The following is a 22,895-nucleotide window of genomic DNA, read 5'->3' as shown; positions in this document are numbered from 1 at the left end:
AGCTGCTGTGGAACCGTGGGCCTGTCGCAGACCTTCTCTCGCCCTTTATCTTTCCATTGTGAAGTGGTGTCGGAGCGATGGAGGAAAAACACGAGAAATGGGATTCTGACCTCGGCTGTTCCAGTGTAAACCTGGAGCAACTCCAGAGGACTAGCTCTGGTTTTGTGCAAGTGATGCTGAGAGGAGACTCTGGTCCTTTATAAGGCAGAAATATTCCCCACGCGCCTCACAATGTGAGTCCAGCCCTCCTCAGCTCTCCAGTGTGAAGTGAGCATCAGTACTGTTGTTGAACAGATGGGGAAACTGAGGCCTGGAGAGATGACGTGGCTTCCCCAAGGTGACAGGGGGAGCCTGTGGGAGATCTGGGAACCAAAGCCAGCTCCCTAAGTCCCTTCCTCTGTTTGATGACAAGACCATTCATTAAAGCTAGGGAAGAGCCCTCCATGAGTCATGGATGGATGAGATAACTCAACACGCGCGCTTTCTCCTCCGGTCCCTGCCCTTTCTGTGCAAACAGATCTTTCAAACCATACACCTCGGATTCTGGGCTCTTCAATCTGCCTCTCTGGGACACTGACAAGTCCAGGGGAAGTTCACTGAGGATGAAATATTCACTCCCAGCTGGCTTTCCCAATTTTACAGTATTTTGGTGGTTACAGTCCTTATTTCTGGATTCTGGTGGACTCTCCATGACACAGAGTCCTTAAAGCCAGCTTTGGCCTCTCTTTCTAACTGCTCTGCTCGACCAGAAAGTGGGGGCTTGGGCCAGGAATCGCTGGGGGACGTGCCGATCACGGTGATCCCTTCTTCTGCCCTAAAACTCCACGAATTGATGAGTTCTAAACAGGTCAAATTGCAGTGGACATTCCACCACCAGTCATGGTGCGAGGAACCACCCAACTACTTCTCACCACCTTCACAGGAGCGAGAACCAGAAGAAACCCTTTGTATAATAAAGACAAACTGCCAGCAGACGTTAAAAGAAAGAATAATGGCTAGAAGGAGACATGATACTTGTGTGCACCTAGGTACAGGACATCTATCTATCCCCGAATACACCCACTATCAATCTATCCATCCTGCGTGGTTGAGAGTCAGGACTCCTGGGTTCTATCCCCAGTTCCAGGACAGCCCTAAAGTTGTCTTCTTCACCCTCCCGCACGGCAGGTTCTCAAAAAGAGCCCCCAGGAGGCCTCAATCTTTTCTGAGCTTTGGGACCTTCCTGGCTGAATCTCTGGGGAAAACCGACCAACAAACAAACAAACAACGTGGGCTGAAAAGGGGAAGTTTCCACAAGTGAAAGTCACACCAATGTTGTTTTTTCACCCCAGTTTTAGCCCCCTGGGCTCACCCACCTGTCCAATTTTCACACCTTCTCACCAGCTGTAACAGTGAAAGCTCCCCAGTGGGTATCATCTCTTGTTTTCAATCTATAATTATCTTGACTACCCTCTGCGGGGGGAGGAGAGGGGATGTCTGACAGGCAAAGATACCTCAGAAGAGCTATGCGACAGCCACAGAGCAGAGCTGGACTCCCGGACAGAACCCCCCGGTCTACAGTGCCGGACCACGACCCAACATGGTGAGTAAATTACAGGAAAGTGGCTGCTGTTGGCTTCTCACATGAGTGCAGAGGGTGTTTTAACCCTATCAGAGATAAATGGGGATAAGCTGGGGAGGCCAGACTGTGCCCCCCGCCCCCTGCAGAAACAGGGGAACAGAGGTGCTTATCTCACTCTCCACCTATAAGCTGGGATAACAGTTTTGAAAGAACTGTAGGGAGCGAGCCCAGGGCTGGGCCAGCAGGGGCTGCAGGTTACGATTGAGGCGCACTAGCAGAGCTGGGGGGGGGGGGCGGGCAGGGCTGAGCTAGCAGGTGCTGTGGGTCGGGAGTGAGGGGCACAGGCAGAACTGGGGATAGCCGAGGGCTGGGCTAGCAGGGGGCTGTGGGTCGGGAGTGAGGGGCACAGGCAGAGCTGGGTAGGGGAGCCCCGAGCTGGGCTAGAAGGGGCTGCTGGTCAGGTGCGAGGGGCACCCGCAGAGATGGGTGGGAGCCAGGGCTGGGCGGGATCCAGGGCTGGGCTAGCAGGGGGCTGCGGGTCAGGAGTGAGGGGCACATGCACGGCTGGGGGGTAGGGCTGGGCTAGCAGGGTCTCCAGGTCAGGAGTGAGGGGAACCAGCAGAGCTGGGTGGGGGGCAGGGCTGGGCTAGCAGGGGGCAGGGCTGGGCTAGCAGGGGCTCCAGGTCAGGAGTGTGGGGCACAGGCAGGGCTGCAGGGCAGGGCTGGGCTAGCAGGGGCTGCAGGTCGGGAGTGAGAGCCAACGGAAGAGTTGGGGGGAGGCCAGGGCTGGTCTAGCAGGTGCTGTGAGTCGGGAGTGAGGGCCATCAGCAGAGTGGGGACAGCCCAGGGCCAGGCTAATAGGGGCTACAGGTTGGGAGATGGGGCACCAGCAGAGCTCGGGGGAGCCAGGGCTGCGATAGCAGGCAGCTGTGGGATGGGAGTGAGGGGCACAGGCAGGGCTGGGGGGAGCCCAGGGCTGGGCTAGCAGGGGGCTGCGGGTCGGGAGTGAGGGGCACAGACAGAGCTGTGGGGGGCAGGGCTGGGCTAGCAGGGGCTGCAGGTTGGGAGTGAGGGGGCACCAGCAGAGCTGCGGGGGCAGGGCTGAGATATCAGGGGGCTGTGTGTTGGGAGTGAGGGGCACCGGCAGGTCTGGGGGGAGCCCAGGGCTGGGCTAGCAGGAGGCTGGGGGTCAGGACTCAGGGACATAAGCAGACATGGGGCGCTCAGGGTTGGGGGGGCTGAAACTAGAGGTTTGGGGGAACAGCTGAGTTGTTTCTAAGGGGCTTTTGTTGTCTCCTCTCTTTAGCCCAGTCGCAAATATTTGCTACCGAAAACTTTCTAAACTGAGGCATAAATTTCCCTTTGCATGTCCCTTGTCAGAGGTAAAACCCTCAACTTGCCGAGTGCAGGAACACGTCTCTCTGAGCCGTCCCAGCCTCCCTCCACCAGCTCTGTGCTCATGCTCCATGCTGAGGGCCGAGCGTGGGGAGTTCCCAGCACAGCTAGATGTCAGCTTGGCTGCCTGGGGCTGGACGTAACTGGCAGCCCCTCTTCGGGCAACAGCTCAGAGTTCAGGCTCCTAATTTGGCCTTTCAGTTGAGCTGGCTCCGTTTTTGCGGCGCATTCAGCTGGTGACGCGTTGGGCTTCCTTTCCAGGGGGGATGAGCTCTGAGGTCTCCGGCTAAAGCCCACTGGAGATGCAGACCCCGGTAACTGCTCCCCAGTGCACCTCAAGTTTGGGCTTCTAGAAAGTGAGGCCACTGGAATTCTTGGGAGATTTCTCCTGTAGAGTTTAGGAAAGTGTCCAGCAAAATCTTAATCCAAATTGGTTAGAATATGAGTGTTTCTTGAGTGGGAATCTGGCTAGAAAGGTCGTGCGCGAGGGGGCGTGAAAACCAGTCGACTACTGAGTTTGGGGGAGGGAAGGTTTTTTACTCTAACCCCAAAACTCTGACCCTAAACCAAACCTTAAACCCAACTACTTAGACACCCAACTCTGTCCTAACTCCCTAACCAGGATCCTAACCCCAGTGGACAGATGCACCAACTCCTTAACCCCAACACCCTAATCCTCGCCCTTTCCCTGTAGTCCTATCCTCATCCTGAACCCCAGCTCTCTAGCCCCTACTCCCTAACTCTGACCCTCAACTCTGACCCTCTCGTCAAACCCAACCCCTAACCCTAACGTCCCAACCTGATCCCCCCAACCCTGACTTTAGATTGCTTAGGCTGCAATGGTCCTGGGATCAGTAAAGTCCTCATCCTTAAGTCTCTGTAAAGCTCCTGGCGCGATGGGTCCCTGATCCTAGATTAGGTTTTCTAGTATGACACTGTGATACAAGTACGAATGACCAATTATGACCCTAACCTTAACCCCAGCTGTAACCCTAACCTCCCCACCTTGACCCTCTGAGCACTAGGGTTTCCGTGTCTCCAGTTGGGTATCAAGCATCCCAGCATCAGAATTATGAGTCATCGTGGCAAACTGCCCCTTGGGATAGGACCCCAGAGTCTCACTAACTCTCTCTGGGAAATGGCAGCAGAACCGGTAGGAATCTGATGGTTGAATGGCTTCAAAATTGGCTAGAAATCTAATCACAACACATCAAATATTGAACTTGAGAGTGGAAAGGTATTTGACCCACCATTAAACCATCACCCTTAATTCTATCACAGCAACCTCTAGCCCTTAACCCCAGCACCTAACCCTAACCCTTAATCCTCCTCCCCTATGTATAATGATAACCCGAACTCTAACCCAAAGGGCCCAAATGTCCCAGGTTGATTTGGACAGTCCCAGTCTTTCCTACCAGTGTCTCAAGTGAGTTCCCAGGACTCTAATAATGTGTGTTTGAGTGACAGAATTGCTAATTGGCCACTAGGGACTGATGATGTTAGCAATGAACCTCTGAGCCTAGTGAGAATATAACATTTAATATTCGTACCCAAGCTAAAATTGCTGGTCTAACATCTGCATGTCTTCAGCTGGAGACCAGAAGACCCAAACGTTTCTGGTACCACACTTCTTCCGAGAGCCCAGAAGTGTCCCCCAATTTCAGTTCCTTGGTCAAAAACTTGGGTTGTTTTCTAGCTGCAGACGCTGTGATTTCTCCAAGGAGAATTTCTCTGCCACTTGAGCACTTTGGCACCTAATTCCTGGGTTTTGTATCCTGCTGTGCCACTGACCTGCTGTGACCAGGTCCCTTCCTCGCCCTCTGCCTCAGTTTCCCCTCTGACCCTTCCTTTACCTTGCCTATTTGGCCTGTAAGTTCTTTGGGGTAGGGACTGTCTGTCATTGTGTCTCCCTGCAGCACCCGTGTAATGGGGCCCCCGACCACAGACAGGGCCTGTTTAGCGCTAAGTGATTTGGGGGCCCTGCTCCTGGTGACTCTGTGACTCCGCCGGGAAGACGGGGGCAGCCTCTCTCAGGCACCCACTTACACACAGACCTTGCATCAGTCTCACGACAAGCTGTCTGCTGTGCTGAATGGAGCAGGGTGGGGCTCCGTTAGGGGACGCTCTCCCCCGGCATTGAGTGCTGGGCCCAGGGCCACGCTAGGGCCCCCGTGCTGCATGGAGCGGGGTAGGGGCTGCGTCTCATGGCCTCGCTCTCTCTCCCTTTGCAGTCAGCCCCACGGCCCCGTCTGTCTTCCCCCTGACCTCCTGCACCGGCGACGACACCCCCCAGGTCACCTTCGGCTGCCTGGCCAAAGGATACTTCCCCGAGCCGGTCACCGTGACGTGGAGCCCAAGCGTCGCCCCCTCGGGCGTGAAGACCTATCCCTCCCTGCTGCAACCTTCCAGCGGCCTCTACGCGCTCAGCAGCCAGGTCACCGTCCCGGCCAGCAGCTGGGAGTCTAACACCTATAGCTGCAACGTACAACACCAGCCCACCAGCTCCAGCATCTCCAAGGAAATCCCAAGTAGGGACAGCGCGGCGCAGCCCGGGGGGCGGGGAAGGGGAGGGGCTGGGGGTCTCTCAGGTCCCTGATCCAGTGACTGTGGCAGGGAGAGAGGATGGGAGCCTGCCGGCGCTGTGAGCCGAGGGAGTCGCTGTGGTGGGTGGATGGACGGAGAGAGAGAGACACCACGCCGAGAGAAGTGACGGGTGCTGCAGTGCAGGGAAAGGGGCAGAGGGCTCCAAAGGGGGCACTGTGCCACGGGGAGCGGGGGGCTCCGTCGGGGGCGCCGTGCCACGGGGAGCGGGGGGCTCTGTCGGGGGCACCCTGCTGCGGGGAGCAAGGCGGAGGGGCTCAGCAGGGGTCTGTACAAAAAGTAACCCCTGCCACCCTTCTCCCAGAGGGCCAGCACTCTGAACCCAAGGTGGAAGTCCTCCACTCCTGCACCCACAAGCCAGGCACCGTGCAGCTGGTGTGCCTCATCTCCGGCTTCTCCCGCGAGCCTTCCGAGGTGCAATGGCTGGTGGAAGGCCAGTCTGAGCCACTTCATGGTGTCACCGACCCTGCCAAGAAGGACGCCGATGGCACCTTCAGCACCCGCAGCAAGGCCAGTGTCTCCGAGGACAAGTGGCAGGAGGGCAAGACGTACATCTGCCAGGTGTCGCACCCGGACACCGGAATCAAAATCCAGGACCATGCCCACAAGTGCAAAGGTGACGGTCACTCGCACTAGGCTGCCTCGGAAGAGACGGGGCCGTGGCAGATGTAGAGGGAGCGGGGCCCTGTGATCAGCGTCATCTTTGGGGGCCCCCCTTGGGACCCAGCCAAGAAAAAGATCATTCTCTCTTCTCCACTCCACCCCTGTTTCTCATTCTTGTTTTCTTCCTCCTCCTCCTGTAAGTAATAGCAAGTAAATGAAAATAAAGGGAGGTACCTTGACTGGTGTTGTCGTCAAACTTATTTTTCCACAGACCACTTGAAAATCGCTGGGGGTCTTGGCGGACACGTAATGATCTTTCCAAATATTGCGTGTACCGTTCGCTAACGATTGTAAAGCGCTTCGGATAAGAGCCCTTTGTAAAAAAATGTAAGAAAAGGTGCGGTGAGGGGAGAGGCCAGGAGTTAGGGTGCGGGAGGGGCTCAGGGTTGGGGGTGTGGGGTCTGGGAGGGAGTTAGGGTGCGGGAGGGGCTCAGGCAGAGGGTGCGGGGTCTGGGAGGGATTTAGGGTGCGGGAGGGGGCTCAGGGTGGGGGTGCAGGGTCTGGGAGGGAGTTAGGGTGTGGGAGGGGGCTCAGGGTGGGGGGTGCAGGGTCTGGGAGGGAGTTAGGGTGTGGGAGGGGGCTCAGGGTGGGGGGTGCAGGGTCTGGGAGAGAGTTAGGGTGTGGGAGGGGGCTCGGGGTTGGGGATGCAGGGACTGGGAGGGAGTTGGGGTGCGGGAGGGGGCTCAGATGGGGTGCGGGGTCTCAGAGGGAATTAGGGTGCGGGACGGGGCTCAGGGTGGGGGGTGTGGGGTCTGGGAGGGAGTTAGGGTGCGGGAGGGGTCTCAGGGTTGGGGGTGCGGGGTCTGGGAGGGAGTTAGGGTGCGGGAGGGTGCTCAGGGTGGGGGGTGCGGGGTCTGGGAGGGAGTTAGGGTGCGCGAGGGGGCTCAGGGTGGGGGGTGCAGGGTCTGGGAGGGAGTTGGGGTGCGGGAGGGGGCTCAGATGGGATGCAGGGTCTGGGAGGGAATTAGGGTGCGGGAGGGGGTCAGGCAGGGGGGTGTGGGGTCTGGGAGGGAGTTGGGGTGTGGGAGGGGGCTCAGAGTTGGGGGTGCAGGGTCTGGGAGAGAGTTAGGGTGCGGGAGGGGGCTCAGGGTTGGGGGTGCGGGGTCTTGGGGGAGTTAGGGCACGGGAGGGGCTCAGGGCTGGGGCAGGAGGTTGGGGTGCAGAGCGCTTACTTGGGGCAGCTCCATCTGGTGCAAGGGGTGGAGGGGGGAATGTGGGGGGTGCAAGAGCTCCTGTTTGGTGCTCAGGGTGGTGGTGAGGATGGGGGGGTGCAAGAGTCAGGGCAGGGGTCTTAGGGGTGCTCCCAGCCCCCTGCCCTAAGTCACGCCAGCCCCCTGCCCTGAGCGGCTCATGGCAAGGGGCTGGGGGGCAGGGGTGTGTGTAGGGGAGTATGGGGACCCCTGTGTTTTACTGTAAATCTGCGTCTGGTCCCGCTGGCTCCAGGGGCTCCCGCTGCAGGCTCCGCCCCCACCGGCAGCCAAGCTCCCCCTCCCCCACCTGTTCCCTGCCCCTCCCCCGCCGCCGAACAGCTGTTGGCCTGCACTCCTGAAGGGAGAGGGAGGAGTGGGGCCGCAGGGCGCCGGGGGAAGCGGCGGAGCAAAGGCAGGGCCCAGGCCCTCCCCCTACACATGCCACCCCCTCCGCCCCTTCTTGTGAGCCGCTCGGGGCAGGGGGCTGGGAGCACCCCCACGACCCCAGCCCCCTGCCCTGACTCCTGCACCCCCTCACACGCTCCCAGCCCCCCAGCCCCTGACGTGACACCTGCACCACCCCGGATCCCCCCAATCACCAAACAAGACCTCCTGCACCCCCCCACATCCCCACCTGCACCCCTCGCTCCAAACGGAGCTGGCCCAGGTGAGCGCTCTATGCCCCGATCTCCTGCCCCAGCCCTGAGCCCCCTCCCATGCCCTAAGTACCTCCCAGACCCTGCACCCCCAGCCCTGACCCCTTCACCCCCCTCACACACTCGCAGCCCCCTGCCTTCCCTGACTCCTGCACTTCCCCCCACACACACCCAGCCCTGAACTGAGCATCAAACAGGAACTCCTGCACCCCCCCCACATTCCCACCGGCACCCCTTGCACCAAACGAGAGCTGCCCCCAGTAGGTGCTCCACACCCCAACCTCCTGCCCCAAGCCCCAGCCCACTTCTGCACCCTAACTACCTCCCAGACCTTGCACCCCCAGCCCTGACTCCTGCGCCCCCTCACAGCCCTCAAACCCCCTGCCCTCCCTGATTCCTGCACCCCCCTCATCCCCACCTGCACCCCGAGCACCAAACAGACCTGCCTCAGCTAAGCGCTCCACACCTCAACCTCCTGCCCCAGCCCTGAGCCCCCTCCCCCACCCTAACTCCCTCCCAGACCCTGCACCCCCTGCCTGAGCCCCCTCCCTCACCCTAACTCCTGGCCACACCCCTCACCCCACCTTTTCTAACATTTTTCTACAAAGGGCTCTTATCCGAAGCGCTTTACAATCGTTAGCGAACGGTACACGCAATATTCGGAAAGATCATTACATGTCTGCCGAGACCCCCAGCGATTTTCAAGTGGTCTGTGGGAAAATAAGTTTGACGACAACAGCAGTCAAGGTACCTCCTTTTGTTTTCATTTACTTCCTATTAATTACAGGAGGAGGATGAAGAAAACAAGAGAGAGAAATGGGGGCGGGGGGGGAGAAGAGAGAATGATCTTTTTCTTGGCTGGGTCCCAAGGAGGGGCCCCAAAAATGAAACTGAGCCCAGGCACCCACTAACTCTAAATCTCCCACTGGGCAAGACCAAGCTTCTGCCCTCGCATCTGCCTGGCCCTGGGGCCCCTGTCATTGGGGGGCCCTGTGCCAGGGCACCCTGTGTTTTACTGGAAATCTGCCTCTGGGGAGGTGGAGGCCGGGCTGGGCTCGACGGGGGAGAGGACTGCGGGGGAGACTGGGATGGGCTTGGGCAGGGGAACCCAGGGCTAGTGGCTGACCTGGGCTCTCCCATCCCCAGAAGAAACAACATCTCTCAGCAACATCCAGGTCTTCCTCGTGCCCCCATCTCCCGCCGCCCTGTATGTGGCCCAGAGCCCCATGCTCACCTGCCTGGTGGTCAACCTGCCTAGCAACTCCAGCCTCCGGGTGGTCTGGTCAGGGGAGAAGCCAGAGTCCATTAGCTCTGATCGCCTGGACATCGTTGAGCAGTTCAATGGCACCTTCACCGCCTCCAGCTCCATGCCCATCTTCACCCGCGACTGGGATGCCAGAGAGACCTTCACCTGCAAAGTGGAGCACTCAGAGCTGCCCTCGCCCCTCATCAAATCCATCTCCAAGAAGCCAGGTAGGAGGAGAGCAGGGTCCCTAAGGGGAGAGACTCCCCTATCCCCACCCCCAGCAGGGAGGGATGCTCCTTAAGGGGAAGCCCCAACCCCCAACAACCTGGGATCCCAGCCTTGGGTCCCTTTGCATCCCCACGTGAGATGGAGACCATCCTATCCCCCATCCTGCTCTCCAGGACTACCAGCTCCCAGTCCCCAGCCCCTCCATCCTGGAGGAGAGAGGGGATGTTTCTATCCCCACACCCACACACACACACACATACATTCCTTCTCCCCACGTGGCCCAGCTGAGTGATGTGCATGGCTCCCCTGTGTCCTCCATCCCCACGCACCGAAGGCAGGCGCTCTGGCCCAGGCATCTACCTCCTGCACCCCCACAACGATGAGCTGAGCAGCTCTGAAGACTCCGTCAGCCTCACCTGCCTGGTGCGGGGCTTCTTCCCTGAGGACATCTCGGTGCAGTGGATGAAGAACCACAAACCCGACGAGAGCATGGAATACATCACCACCCAGCCCATCAAGGACGGAGCCGGCGACTCGAACTTCTTCCTCTACAGCAAGCTGAAAGTCAGCAAGGCCAGCTGGAACAGCGGGGACACCTACACCTGCATGGTCATCCACGAAGCCCTGCAGATGAAGTTCACCCAACGCAGCATCAGCAAAGTCTCTGGTAAATGAAGACGTCTCCTCCCAGCCCCACTGTTAGTATTGTCCAGAACAGCTTCTTGTAAATAATCTCTGTGCCCGCAATGACGACAAGTGAATAAACGGAACTAGTCTGTGCTCACCCCCAGGTCTCCTTGTTGTGGTGTCACTGGGTCAAATCTGCAGGTCGCCCAAGGTGGACGAGGTCCCAGGTTGCAGGCTGGGAGAAGCCGAGATGCTACAAGTCTGGGGATGCCAATTCCCAGATCCTGAATGGGTGGATACATATACACCATGGATGGATGGGTAGATCCATGGGTAAAGGCCATGGAAGGAAGGATGGGTTGACGCCATGGAAGGAAGGACTGGTAGATACATGGGTTGATGCCATCAAAGGAAGGATTGGTAGATACCATGGAAGGAAGGACTGGTAGATACATGGGTTGATGCCATAGAAGGAAGGACGGGTTGGTGCCATAGGAAGGAAGGATGGGTACATACATGGATACAAAAACAACACAGAAGCAGTGATGGAGAGGGGGGTAGATGGACAGTTACACACACACATACTAAAGAGCCCATGACCAAACCCAGGTCAGTAGGAAGGCCCAGTGTTCAGAGAGATGGTTAGATGGATACATACATACTTGAGAGGGAAGGACTAATAGACCAACAGATATCACAGAGAGAAGGAGAGAGAGAGATTATTATTTGGATTAAAGTAGCACTTCCACCCCCAACTCAGAGAGGGCCCTGATGGGCTGGGTATGGCACAGACACAGTAGGAGACTGTCCCTGTGTCAAAGGGCTCACACCTAAACGGAGAAGGAGGGAGAAGAGACAGAGACACCAAGAGGGGAAGGGACCTGCCCAAGGTCACATCCGTTACTGAGCTCGAAACAGAACCCAGGTGTTCTCAGAGTCTCACCCAGTCCCACTAGACTCTGCTGCACTGCGGGAATGATGGGTGGATGGTTCCTGGGTGGGGTGCCAATGGATAAGTGGATGGGGATAGATGGATAAATCTATGGTGAAGGTAGGAGGGGTACCCCTTCTGAAGGATGAAGGGATGGATAAATGGATGGCCGTGGATGGACTGCGATAGATGGAAGGCTAGAGATGGGGATAGGTGGGGACGGATGGATAAATGAATGGGTAGGTGGGTGCATATGGTAATGGATCAGTACCGATGTGGATGGATGGTGATGGACAGATGGATGGATGGGCTGGTACAGATAGTGACAGATAGACGAGGATGAATGGATGGGTGAATGTGGCAATGGATGGATGGACGACTGAGTGTGTTAATAGAGACATATGGTGATGGATGGTTGGAGATGGATAATATATAAAGGGATGATAGATAAGTGGATGGGGTTGCGTGGATGGATGGAAGACATGGGTGAGGATGAATGGATAGATGGGTAGGGATGATGATGGATGTGGATGGATGTGGAGGTAGGGGAATGGATGGGTATAGATCTATATGGATGGGTGGAAGATATAGATAATGGTTAGAGATAAGGATGGATGGAGTGTGGGATGGCTGGGTGAGTAGGTGTATCGGTGGATGGCCAAGCCATCCCTGGCATCTCATTGAGGCAAGATCCCCTCTAGGCTACAACCCATGCATACCCAGAGGGGCACCGTATCAGGATCAGAATTTACCCTACACCCCCGTCCACTTCAGAGAGGAGCAGATGCCCCATGGGGATTTTCCAGACAGAGTCAGGGTGGGAAGGTAATTAAAATACCGTGACCCCCACACCCACCTCCTCTGCTGGCTAGGAGGCTAAGGGGTTTCCCTCCACCCCTTACCCTCAGTGGCAGCTGGGGACGGGGAGATAGGACAACGTCAGGCAAACACCTCACAGAAAGGATCAGCTGCTGGGACTCAGTCCCCACAAAGTAGCAGCAGTAGTAGGGCTGTTATCTGGAGAGGACACTTAGCAGGGACTCAGTTAAAGTCTCACTAGCTCTGGTGACATAGGGGGCCCAGGCAGTGGGGTGGGAAGGTGAGGCAGATACCCCTATGGCCCCCCACATGAGCCCCGTCTCCTACCCAGCCCCTCACTCACACACCTTCCCCGCTATGTGTGTATCAGCCCCAAGGCTGGATGGGCGAGCGCAGGGCTCAAACCCACCAGTGCCGAGCACAGAGCTCGCACCTGGCATTACAGAGTGGGTAGCCTGCAGCGGCAGTGTTAGGGCTGTTATCCTGGGGGCCGTGCAAGGGCACACAGAGAAAGAGCGTGTGCAGCTTGGCTGAGAGAGAGCTCAGTCCAGGGCAGATGGACACACCTGTCACATGGAATGACCCAGGGACCCTCCCACCTGGGCTGTCGTGTTTCTACATACAGAGACACACACAACACAGAGAGAGACAAACATGCACCCACACAGATCCATGCACCTGTTCTCCAGACATCTCTAGGGCAGGGGGCTCAGTAGGGGGCACCGTGCTTCAGGGAGCAGCATCTGTTATGTGTCAGAGAGAAACATTAGATCCCGTCCTTAAAATTCTTGTGACTCTGTTCTTAAAAACAACAGTGTTCAAAATCTCCACAGCCGAGGCAACTCCAGGTTGGCAAGAGAGTCCTGTATAAACAGGCCCAGAGGTGGCTGCGTTCCATCTGATGTGGCTTCTGGGTGTATAGTTACATTGGGATCAGGGTCATAGAGGCACACGTGTGAAATCCATCCATCCTGGTCTTTCGGAAGCTCCTGCACCATGGCAGCATCCCGGCACCTCACCCACCTCAGAGGGATCCTGAGCCACCTTTCACAGGCAGAGAAACTGAGGCACAGAGAAATTCAACATGTGGCCAAGCTTCAGTGCCAGGGTGTAGGGCCATGGCCACATGGGACGAGTGAAATGAGACCTGGGAGGCTCTGCATCCTTCATTTCATCACAACGGGCAGGGGTGGGTGGGTGGGTGGATGGATGGAGGGGTGCGTCTTAGGGGTGGACTGCTGGTTGGATGGGGGGGTTGCTATCATGAATGGATGGATGGATAGAGGGGTGTGTCTAGGGATGATGAGTTTTGGTCATGGATGGATGGATGTACCTAAAGGTGGATGGCTGGAGGGGTGTATCTAGGAATGGTTGGATGGATGCAGGTATCTAAGGATCGACTGATGGATCGATGGGTGGTTTGTGGTCATGGATGGATGGAGGAGTGAATGGGGATGGGCAGATGGATGGATACATCTAGAGATGGATAAATGGAAAGAGGCATGTGTCTAGGGATGGAATGATGGATGGTTTGTGGTCAGGGATGGGTGGATGTATCCAGAGATAGATGAGTGGAGGAATGGAAGGATGGAGAGAGAAGGGGATAGGCGGGTTGGTGTTGGACTCACAGTCCGAGCTCTCTCTCTCACAGTGGCTGAGTTGGAGTTGATGTCTCTTTCTCTCCCCCAACAGAGGTGATCGTGTCAGGTGAGTTTTGCAGCGAGGATGGAGACAAGGAGATAGACGGCCTCTGGTCCACCATCTCGGTCTTCATCACCCTCTTCCTCTTGAGCGTCTGCTACAGCGCCACCATGACCCTGTTCAAGGTGAGAGAGAGAGAGAACGACCATAGGAACGAAAGAATGAACGAGTTTAGCACAGTAGAGGGTGTAACGATGCTGCCTCTTGTAATGATGCTGTCTTTGGTGGGACACTTCTGAGAGTATCAATTAAGGCCAAATTGCTTAGAGAAGGGCAGTTACAGCCCAAGGCTGGGGTTTCTCCACTTCTAAGGCACACCAAACCAGCCAGACACAGAGGACTTTGGTTTTACCGCACTGGCTAACCACAAGTCACACAAGCAATTCCCTTAGACACTCCAGTTTCCCAGTATCACCACTAGTGCCCCTCCTTATGGGGACAAATGGTTATGAAAACTAATACCCCAGTAAAAAAGAAAAAGTTCTCACAGTCCCAGAGGACCAAGCCCCAGACCCAGGTCAATCTACAAATCAGATCTTACCCACAAATCCCGCTGTTGCCGATCCTTTAGAATCTAAAATCTAAAGGTTTATTCATAAAAGAAAATGATAGAGATGAGAGCTGGAATTGGTTACGTGGAATCAATGACATACAGTCATGGCAAAGTTTTTGGATCAGGCTTGTAGCGGTGATGGAAGAAATGGCAGGTTCAAATCCAGTCTCTGGAGAACATCCCCAGCTGGGACAGGTCCTTCAGTCCTTGGTTCAGCACTTCAGTTTCTGGCAAGGTTCCTCCAGAGCTATGAAGACAAAATGGGGGGTTTTCAGGGCCTTTTATAGTCTCTGCTGGTGGAAGAGCAGCCTTTTGTTCTTACTGTGGAAAATCAAAGCAGCAAGATGGAGTCTGGAGTCACATGGGCAAGTCACATGTCCATGCCTGGTTCAGTTTGCAGGCCGACGCCATTGTTCACATGTTAGTTCGGAGGTTCCCAGGAATGTTCAGATGTGGTTTGGCGTCTCCCAAAGTTCATTGTCAAATAAGTGTTTCTTGATTGGGCACTTACTGAGAACTGTCCTTTCTCAAGAAGCTCAGGAAATGCTTCACTGAGGCTACTTAGAATCAAAACACATTAGAAACAAGTCCAGAGCCAATATCCATAACTTCAACTACAAAAATCCTACACACACACAGACAGGATCATCACAACCAGCAAATCAGAACCTTGTCATAGACCCTGTCTCCACAACCTTTGTATATTATTTGCTGCAAATATAGAACAGTGGTTGCAACAATGATCTATACGGTGATAGCTTATGTCAATAATGTCACATCCCCAACGCAAAATTGATGCAGGAAGGAATGACACAAACATCCCTGACTGCATCCCAAGAGCTCCCCAATCCTTGGTTCTGTCTTACTACAGTTAGTATTGGGTTAGAAGCTGTACCAGTGTGTAACAGAAATGGTTTATCAAAGTCATGTTCAATGACCTGACTGAATCTCTTTACAAACTCAAGGGAAAACGTGGTTTGAACAATAGTGGGTTGGATCTGCTCTTGCAGCATGGTTCCAGTATGTCTGAGGTGATTTTGCCAAGAGCTAAAGAAAATAGCTACTTTATTTATCCAAACTCTGGCAAATGTTTGGAACCCAATTAATATCCAGTGAATGTAGAAATTAATGTTGTCCATACTATATCAATCGTGGCATTTAGCCGTGAAAGCAATATGGTAGTGTGCCTCAGTTTCCCTTTTCATACAGCACATTCGGTCTGGAATGTCTTTTCCCCTGTGAAAAGTTCGAATACAGTTTACAGGCATTAACGGTGAACCATCGGCATCACAAGGCCTTTTCACATAAAGTGTGTTCTCATGTATTTCTTTTAACAGGTTCAAGGGCTCTTCCAAAAGATTAGGCACATTGGACATTTTTACAGTTCTTGGTACTAGCAACACGTTCGTTACAAAAATCACCAGTAGCAAGAACAACAAATTCATTGCAAGTGCCCATCTACAATCATTTTTGCCCACCTTTGGCTCAATACCATTGGGGTTTGGGCCTTTCAGGGTTACCCTTTGCAAAATCAAGTTCTCTTTTTCCTCCTTGTCCTGAAGGATCAAACCCTGATTTCTCTTGCTTAACAGAATTCACTGGTTGCATTGGCCATAAAATTGTTCGGCTCTAAAACATTAGTAGCCAAATCTGTCCTCAGACCCTGAAGCACAGACGGCTCACTTACAGAATCAGCACAGAGACATTCCTCTCTCAACGTCTCCCCAGCAAACTGGTCAAGCACAGCCACTTGGTGTTATAGGGCTGCTCGACTTTCTTAACAGCTTTCCCTCCATCTGAGACCTTCTCAAAGCTATCCACATGGGATCTTTCAAAGGGAAAGTCAGTGGATCCATTCACAACAGAAAATTTCTGGCTGTTAGGACCTGAAACTTTCTTGATTCAATCGCTTCCACACCCTTCAGCTACAGCAAACTCCTTGCACAGATTACCCTGAGGATTCCTTTCCCAAGGAGCTTCTCTAAGCAACAAAATTCACCCCTCACAGAAATTCTGCCCTCTACACCTAGGGCTGGCTCTAGAGGAACACTCTCCTGAGCAACAACAGACACTTTCTGCATTACCTTTGGCTCGTCAGGCGGATTTCTACACAATCCCCTTCAGGCAAACTCATAGACTCGCTAGATAAAAGGTCAGAGGTACTCTCTTTCCCTCTGCAACTTTCCTCACACTCACTGGCAACATGGAAGTTGTCGGGTTCAACACAAACAAGTTTAGGAATTATTTCCTTCTTGCTACAAGTTGTCAAACTGTCAGTAGGTAACACAATCAAAGCCCCTTTCTGCTCTCCTTGTGCCCTGGCTTTTCCCATCAGTCTGGCCAGCAGAACAGGCATTCGCTGCTCATCTGGGATCCCGTGAAGAGTGCATCGACGGTCGAATACAGACAGAAACTCCTCTAGGCCGTCAGGATCTTTGTAAATGGGACAGATCCTTTCCCAGTTCCTCTCGTTATGGCGAGGAAGCGGCGCACCAGGGGGCGAGGACTTCCTTTGCTCTTCCATCCCTTGGAGCTAAAGTTGGTGAACCTTCTCCTCGGCAGCCAGCAGCTCCCTGCGCCCCCTACGAGCCCTTTCCTCGCTCTCATCCGCCTCCTTCTTTCTTTCATCAGCTTCCCTTTCTCGTTCAGCATTCCTTTCCTTGGCTTCTCTCTCTCCCTCAGCAGCTTCTTTCTCTACTTCAGCCGTTCTCCTGCTTTTCCAGCCATAAACTGTCTGCTCGTTTCTCTTCATGCTCAAGTTGCAGTTTATTTCTATTTTTATTTATTGCTAGAGGAGCCAACTAGCGGGGGGGGGAGCTTTTCTTGACCTGCTGCTCACAAACTGGGAAGAATTAGTAGGGGAAGCAAAAGTGGATGGGAATCTGGGAGGCAGTGACCATGAGTTGGTTGAGTTCAGGATCCTGACACAGGGAAGAAAGGTAAGCAGCAGGATATGGACCCTGGACTTCAGGAAAGCAGACTTCGACTCCCTCAGGGAACGGATGGGTAGGATCCCCTGGGGGACTAACATGAAGGGGAAAGGAATCCAGGAGAGCTGGCTGTATTTCAAGGAATCCCTGTTGAGGTTACAGGGACAAACCATCCCAATGTGTCAAAAGAATAGTAAATATGGCAGGCGACCAGCTTGGCTTAACGGTGAAATCCTAGCAGATTTTAAGCATAAAAAAGAAGCTTACGAGAAGTGGAAGGCTGGACATATGACCAGGGAAGAGTATAAAAATCCTGCTCGGGCATGTAGGAATGAAATCAGGAGGGCCAAATCGCACCTGGAGCTGCAGCTAGCGAGAAATGTTAAGAGTAACAAGAAGGGTTTCTTCAGGTATGTTGGCAAAAAGAAGAAACCCAAGGAAAGTGTGGGCCCCTTAATGAATGAGGGAGGCAACCTAGTGACAGAGGATGTGGAAAAAGCTAATGTACTCAATGCTTTTTTTGCCTCTGTCTTCATGAACACGGTCAGCTCCCAGACTGCTGCGCTGGGCATCACAACATGGGGAGTAGATGGCCAGCCCTCTGTGGAGAAAGAGGTGGTTAGGGACTATTTAGAAAAACTGGATGTGCACAAGTCCATGGGGCCGGATGAGTTGCATCCGAGAGTGCTAAAGGAACTGGCAGCGGTGATTGCAGAGCCATTGGCCATTATCTTTGAAAACTCGTGGCGAACGGGGGAAGTCCCAGATGACTGGAAAAATGCTAATGTAGTGCCAATCTTTAAAAAAGGGAAGAAGGAGGATCCTGGGAACTACAGGCCAGTCAGCCTCACTTCAGTCCCCGGAAAAATCATGGAGCAGGTCCTCAAAGAATCAATCCTGAAGCACTTACATGAGAGGAAAGTGATCAGGAACAGTCAGCATGGATTCACCAAGGGAAGGTCATGCCTGACTAATCTAATCGCCTTCTATGATGAGATTACTGGTTCTGTGGATGAAGGGAAAGCAGTGGATGTATTGTTTCTTGACTTTAGCAAAGCTTTTGACACGGTCTCCCACAGTATTCTTGTCAGCAAGTTAAAGAAGTACGGGCTGGATGAATGCACTACAAGGTGGGTAGAAAGTTGGCTAGATTGTCGGGCTCAACGGGTAGTGATCAATGGCTCCATGTCTAGTTGGCAGCCGGTGTCAAGTGGAGTGCCCCAGGGGTCGGTCCTGGGGCCGGTTTTGTTCAATATCTTCATAAATGATCTGGAGGATGGTGTGGATTGCACTCTCAGCAAATTTGCAGATGATACTAAACTGGGAGGAGTGGTAGATACGCTGGAGGGCAGGGATAGGATACAGAGGGACCTAGACAAATTGGAGGATTGGGCCAAAAGAAATCTGATGAGGTTCAATAAGAATAAGTGCAGGGTCCTGCACTTAGGATGGAAGAACCCACTGCACAGCTACAGACTAGGGACCGAATGGCTAGGCAGCAGTTCTGCAGAAAAGGACCTAGGAGTGACAGTGGACGAGAAGCTGGATATGAGTCAGCAGTGTGCCCTTGTTGCCAAGAAGGCCAATGGCATTTTGGGATGTATAAGTAGGGGCATAGCGAGCAGATCGAGGGACGTGATCGTCCCCCTCTATTCGACATTGGTGAGGCCTCATCTGGAGTACTGTGTCCAGTTTTGGGCCCCACACTACAAGAAGGATGTGGATAAATTGGAAAGAGTCCAGCAAAGGGCAACAAAAATGATTAGGGGGCTGGAACACATGACTTCTGAGGAGAGGCTGAGGGAACTGGGATTGTTTAGTCTGCGGAAGAGAAGAATGAGGGGGGATTTGATAGCTGCTTTCAACTACCTGAAAGGGGGTTCCAGAGAGGATGGTTCTAGACTATTCTCAGTGGTGGAAGAGGACAGGACAAGGAGTAATGGTCTCAAGTTGCAGTGGGGGAGGTTTAGGTTGGATATTAGGAAAAACTTTTTCACTAGGAGGGTGGTGAAACACTGGAATGCGTTGCCTAGGGAGGTGGTGGAATCTCCTTCCTTAGAAGTTTTTAAGGTCAGGCTTGACAAAGCCCTGGCTGGGATGATTTAATTGGGGATTGGTCCTGCTTTGAGCAGGGGGTTGGACTAGATGACCTCCTGAGGTCCCTTCCAACCCTGATATTCTATGATTCCCTGCCTTTTGCATTCCAATTGCTTCTGCAGCTTCTGTAGCCTCAGGTAAGGGCTGTGCTCCTGCCTCCTGATCACTGCCCATGAACAGATCTCCCAGTCCTTCATTTGTAGCTTTCTTTTTTAAGCTTTTTCCCTTTTCTGAACACAAATCTTCCAGGGCCTTTCTCTCACAGCCCTCATACGCTCTTTGCTCACCCATTGCAACTGCTCTTTAGCCAGCCAAACTCTCAACACCAAAATTCAACTTTGGATAGTGTGGGGTTCTGGTCCAAAGCTTAACAGATCTGGTTCTGTGGATCCCAGCACGACTACATGACCGTAACGACGCTGCCTCTGGAGGGACACTTCTGAGAGTCTCAATTCAGGACAAATTGCTCAGAGTAGGGCCGTCACAGCCCAAGGCTGGGGTTTCTCCACTTCTAAAGCACCAAACCAGCCAGCCAGAGTAACAGGGTTCCCTCCCCACTCTGGACTCTGGGGTACAGCCGTGGGGACCCGCATGAAAGACCCTCGAAGATTATATTCCGTCAGCTTAGGTTAAAAACTTCCAAAAGGCACAAATTCCTTTCCTTGTCCTTGGACAGTATCGCGGCCACCACCAAGTGATTTAAACAAACATTCAGGGAGGGGCCACTTGGAGCCCTTAGCCTCCCTCCCAAAATATCCACCCAAGCCCCTTCACCCCCTTTCCTGGAGGGGGCTTGAGAATAATATACCAACCAATAGGTTACCAAAGTGAGCACAGACCAAATCCCTGGTTTTTAGGGGACTGAAAATTAATCTGGTTCTTAAAAGAAGAATTTTATTTAAAAAAAAGTAAAAGAATCACACCTGCAAAATTGGGATGGAAGGTAACTTTACAGGGTAAATAAAAAGATTTAAAACACAGGGAATTCCCCTCTGACTCTGCTTCTCAGACACAAAACAGGAATAAAATTATCGCTTAGCATAGGGAAAATTTACAAGCTAAAACAAAAAATAATCCAACGCATTTCCTTGCTATTACTTACAATTTCTGTAATTTTAGACATATTATTTCAGGATCTTTTTAGGAGCTGGGTTACCTGCTCCGTCTCTCTCTTTGTTCTGAGAGGGAACAACAAAGAGAGCACAAACAATCTGAAAGTATCTTCTTTCCCCATTGGTCCTTCTGCTCAGGTGTCAACTAGGTTAATTGCACTGATTAATCCCTCACAGGTAAGTGATTCTGTACCTCTGGCCAGGAGCGATTTTATGTTACTGCATACAGAAAGGTTGGAACCCTTCCCTTTATATTTATGACACAGAGAGTAATGGCAAAGTTCTTGGTCCAGGCTTGTACCAGTGATACAGGTTCAAATCCAGTCTCTGGAGTACATCCACAGAGGGGATGGGTCATTCAGTCCTTTGTTCAGAGCTTCAGTTTCTAGCAAGGTTCTTCCAGAGGTCTGAAGCAGGACTGAAGACAAAACGGAGGGGTTTTCCGGGCCTTTTATATTCTCTATCCTTTCTTCTTACTGTGGAAACTCACAGCACCAAGATGGAGTCTGGAGTCACATGGGCAAGTCACATGTCCATGCATGGCTCAGTTTGCAGGCCGATGCCATTGTTTACAGGTTAGTTTGAACGTTCCCAGGAAAGCTCAGACGTGGATTGGCATCTCCCAAATTCATTGTCAGTTAAGTGTTTCTTGATTGGCCACTTACTGAGAATAGTCCTTTCGCAGGAAGCTGAGCAAATGCTTGACTGAGGCTACTTAGAATCAAAACACTTTGAAATACAAGTCCAAAGCCAATATCCATAACTTCAACTACAAAAATCATACACACACACAGACAGGATCATCACAACCAGCAAGTCATAACCTTGTCATAGACACCTCATACAACAATCTTCGTACAACATTTCCTGCAAATACATAACAGTGATTGCAACAATGATCCATGCCGTCACAGTTCATGTCAATAACATCACAGAGGGCAGCATGGAAGGGAAAGAAAGAACAGAAGAAGGAAAGAGAAAGAAGAATAGGTGAATAAGACAGAGACTGAGTGAATGAGACACAGACATAAAAGCAGGAAGGGATGACACAGACAGACAGACTGAGCAGCTCCCCCAGCCCTGACCCCTCTCACCCTTGCTCTCTCCGCCCCCGTGCAGGTGAAGTGGCTGTTCTCCGCCATGGTGCAGCTGAGGCAGGCGAGTGGCCCCGAGTACAAGAACGTTGTCCAGCGCGTGGTGTAGGGGCCGCTGCCCCCGTCCGCCCGGAGACAAGGGGCCGGGACTCCCGGCTCTATTGGTGACACCACCCTGAGTCCCACAGCTGCCCCCCGCTAGCGCTGTGCCCCTGGGAGACCCCCCTGGGGGGAGCGAGGAGCTCACCCCACATGGCCTAATCCACCCTCAGCCACTGGGGACGCTGCCCTGCTGGGAGCTGGGCTGAGACCAGACAACTCGCTTCATGCAGGGGACCAGCACCCCTAGCGAGGAAACAACCCGACTCCCACTTCCCACCCTCCCGAGCCCAACAGCCCTCTGCTCTGGGACTGGATCAGAGCCAGCGCGCCCTAGAGCGGAAAGGCCCCCATATCCCCTTCCCCACCCCCTGCGCCAGCCAGCCCCCCGCCCTGGGGCAGGACCATAGCCAGAGTTGTGTCTGTCGTGCTGTATGTTGCATATTTAGCTCTTCATTGGGATTTTTATGGGTGGTGTGTGGGTGTGACTTTTGTTGTGTGCACTGAGTGACCATAAATAAATAAATAAATAGATATACAAATCAGGCTCCATCTCATTCATAACCTCCATCCCCCACTTTCAGGGACCGCTGACACCCGCCAGAGGGTCATGTCGTGTCTGTAGGGGGTGTCTCAGGGCATGGAGAATGAAATGAAGGATGCCCGCTGCACTGGCCCCAATGGGAGATGGGGGCCTAGTTACGAACCCAGAGAGCTGGGACCGAGGGGCAGAAAGGGGAGATCTCTGGGGCAGGGAATACCACTGGTCAGGAAGAAGAAAGAAAGAAAGAAAGAAAGAAAGAAAGAAAGAAAGAAAGAAAGAAAGAAAGAAAGAAAGAAAGATGTGTATGTCTGAGAATGGACGGATGGGTAGATAGACACCGGTGGGCTGGGACATACAGTGGGTACCGTTCTCCTTGGTTAAATCCCCCAAACCACCCTGAAATGCAGCTTTATTTTATTTTCGATCAAACACACAATTCCTGTGTAAGTTGCAAGTTAAACGGTGGATCAAATGAGACTCTTCTCCCTCGCCAGAGTCCACGTTGACCAGACCTCAGGACACTACAGCCCTGCACACACAGACACACAAGGAAATCCAGTCCCTGCCGTGGGATGGGGGTGGAGGATTGAGGGGCACGGGGCTGAGCTCAAGCTCCAGCGTGGGCTGCCCCACGGGGACGTCCGGGGAAGGACTCTGCCCTCCCTGCTCTGCGTTCTGCGGAGCTCAGACCCTTCAGCGGCCATTGTCGCGCCCTCCGCGCTGCTGTGGAACATGGTCTTTCCCGGTGTCCGGAGAGGGGGCCGGAGCCCGGGAGGGCTGAAGATGGAGGGAGGGAATGAAGAGGACGAAGCAGTGCTGTCCCCTCCTAGGAGCCCGGAGCCGGGCAC

The 22,895-nt window shown here is 53.6% G+C and overlaps 1 gene segment (V, D, J or C); it reads left to right on the top strand.

Moving 5' to 3' along the window:
- The first annotated feature begins 77 nt into the window (after positions 1-77).
- LOC140896788 (Ig gamma-1 chain C region-like) lies at positions 78-10,215 on the top strand. The segment is given in 6 exon segments: positions 78-170; positions 1,465-1,582; positions 5,188-5,484; positions 5,862-6,173; positions 9,213-9,539; positions 9,875-10,215. Coding segments are annotated over 6 exon segments (1,488 nt in total).
- Positions 10,216-22,895: the final 12,680 nt, after the last annotated feature.

Source organism: Lepidochelys kempii, chromosome 13 (assembly GCF_965140285.1).
Source record: "Lepidochelys kempii isolate rLepKem1 chromosome 13, rLepKem1.hap1, whole genome shotgun sequence".
In the NCBI taxonomy this organism is placed as follows: domain Eukaryota; kingdom Metazoa; phylum Chordata; order Testudines; family Cheloniidae; genus Lepidochelys; species Lepidochelys kempii.
The sequence above is the reverse complement of the archived record's forward strand: the minus strand, read 5'-3'. Positions and strand labels throughout refer to the sequence as shown.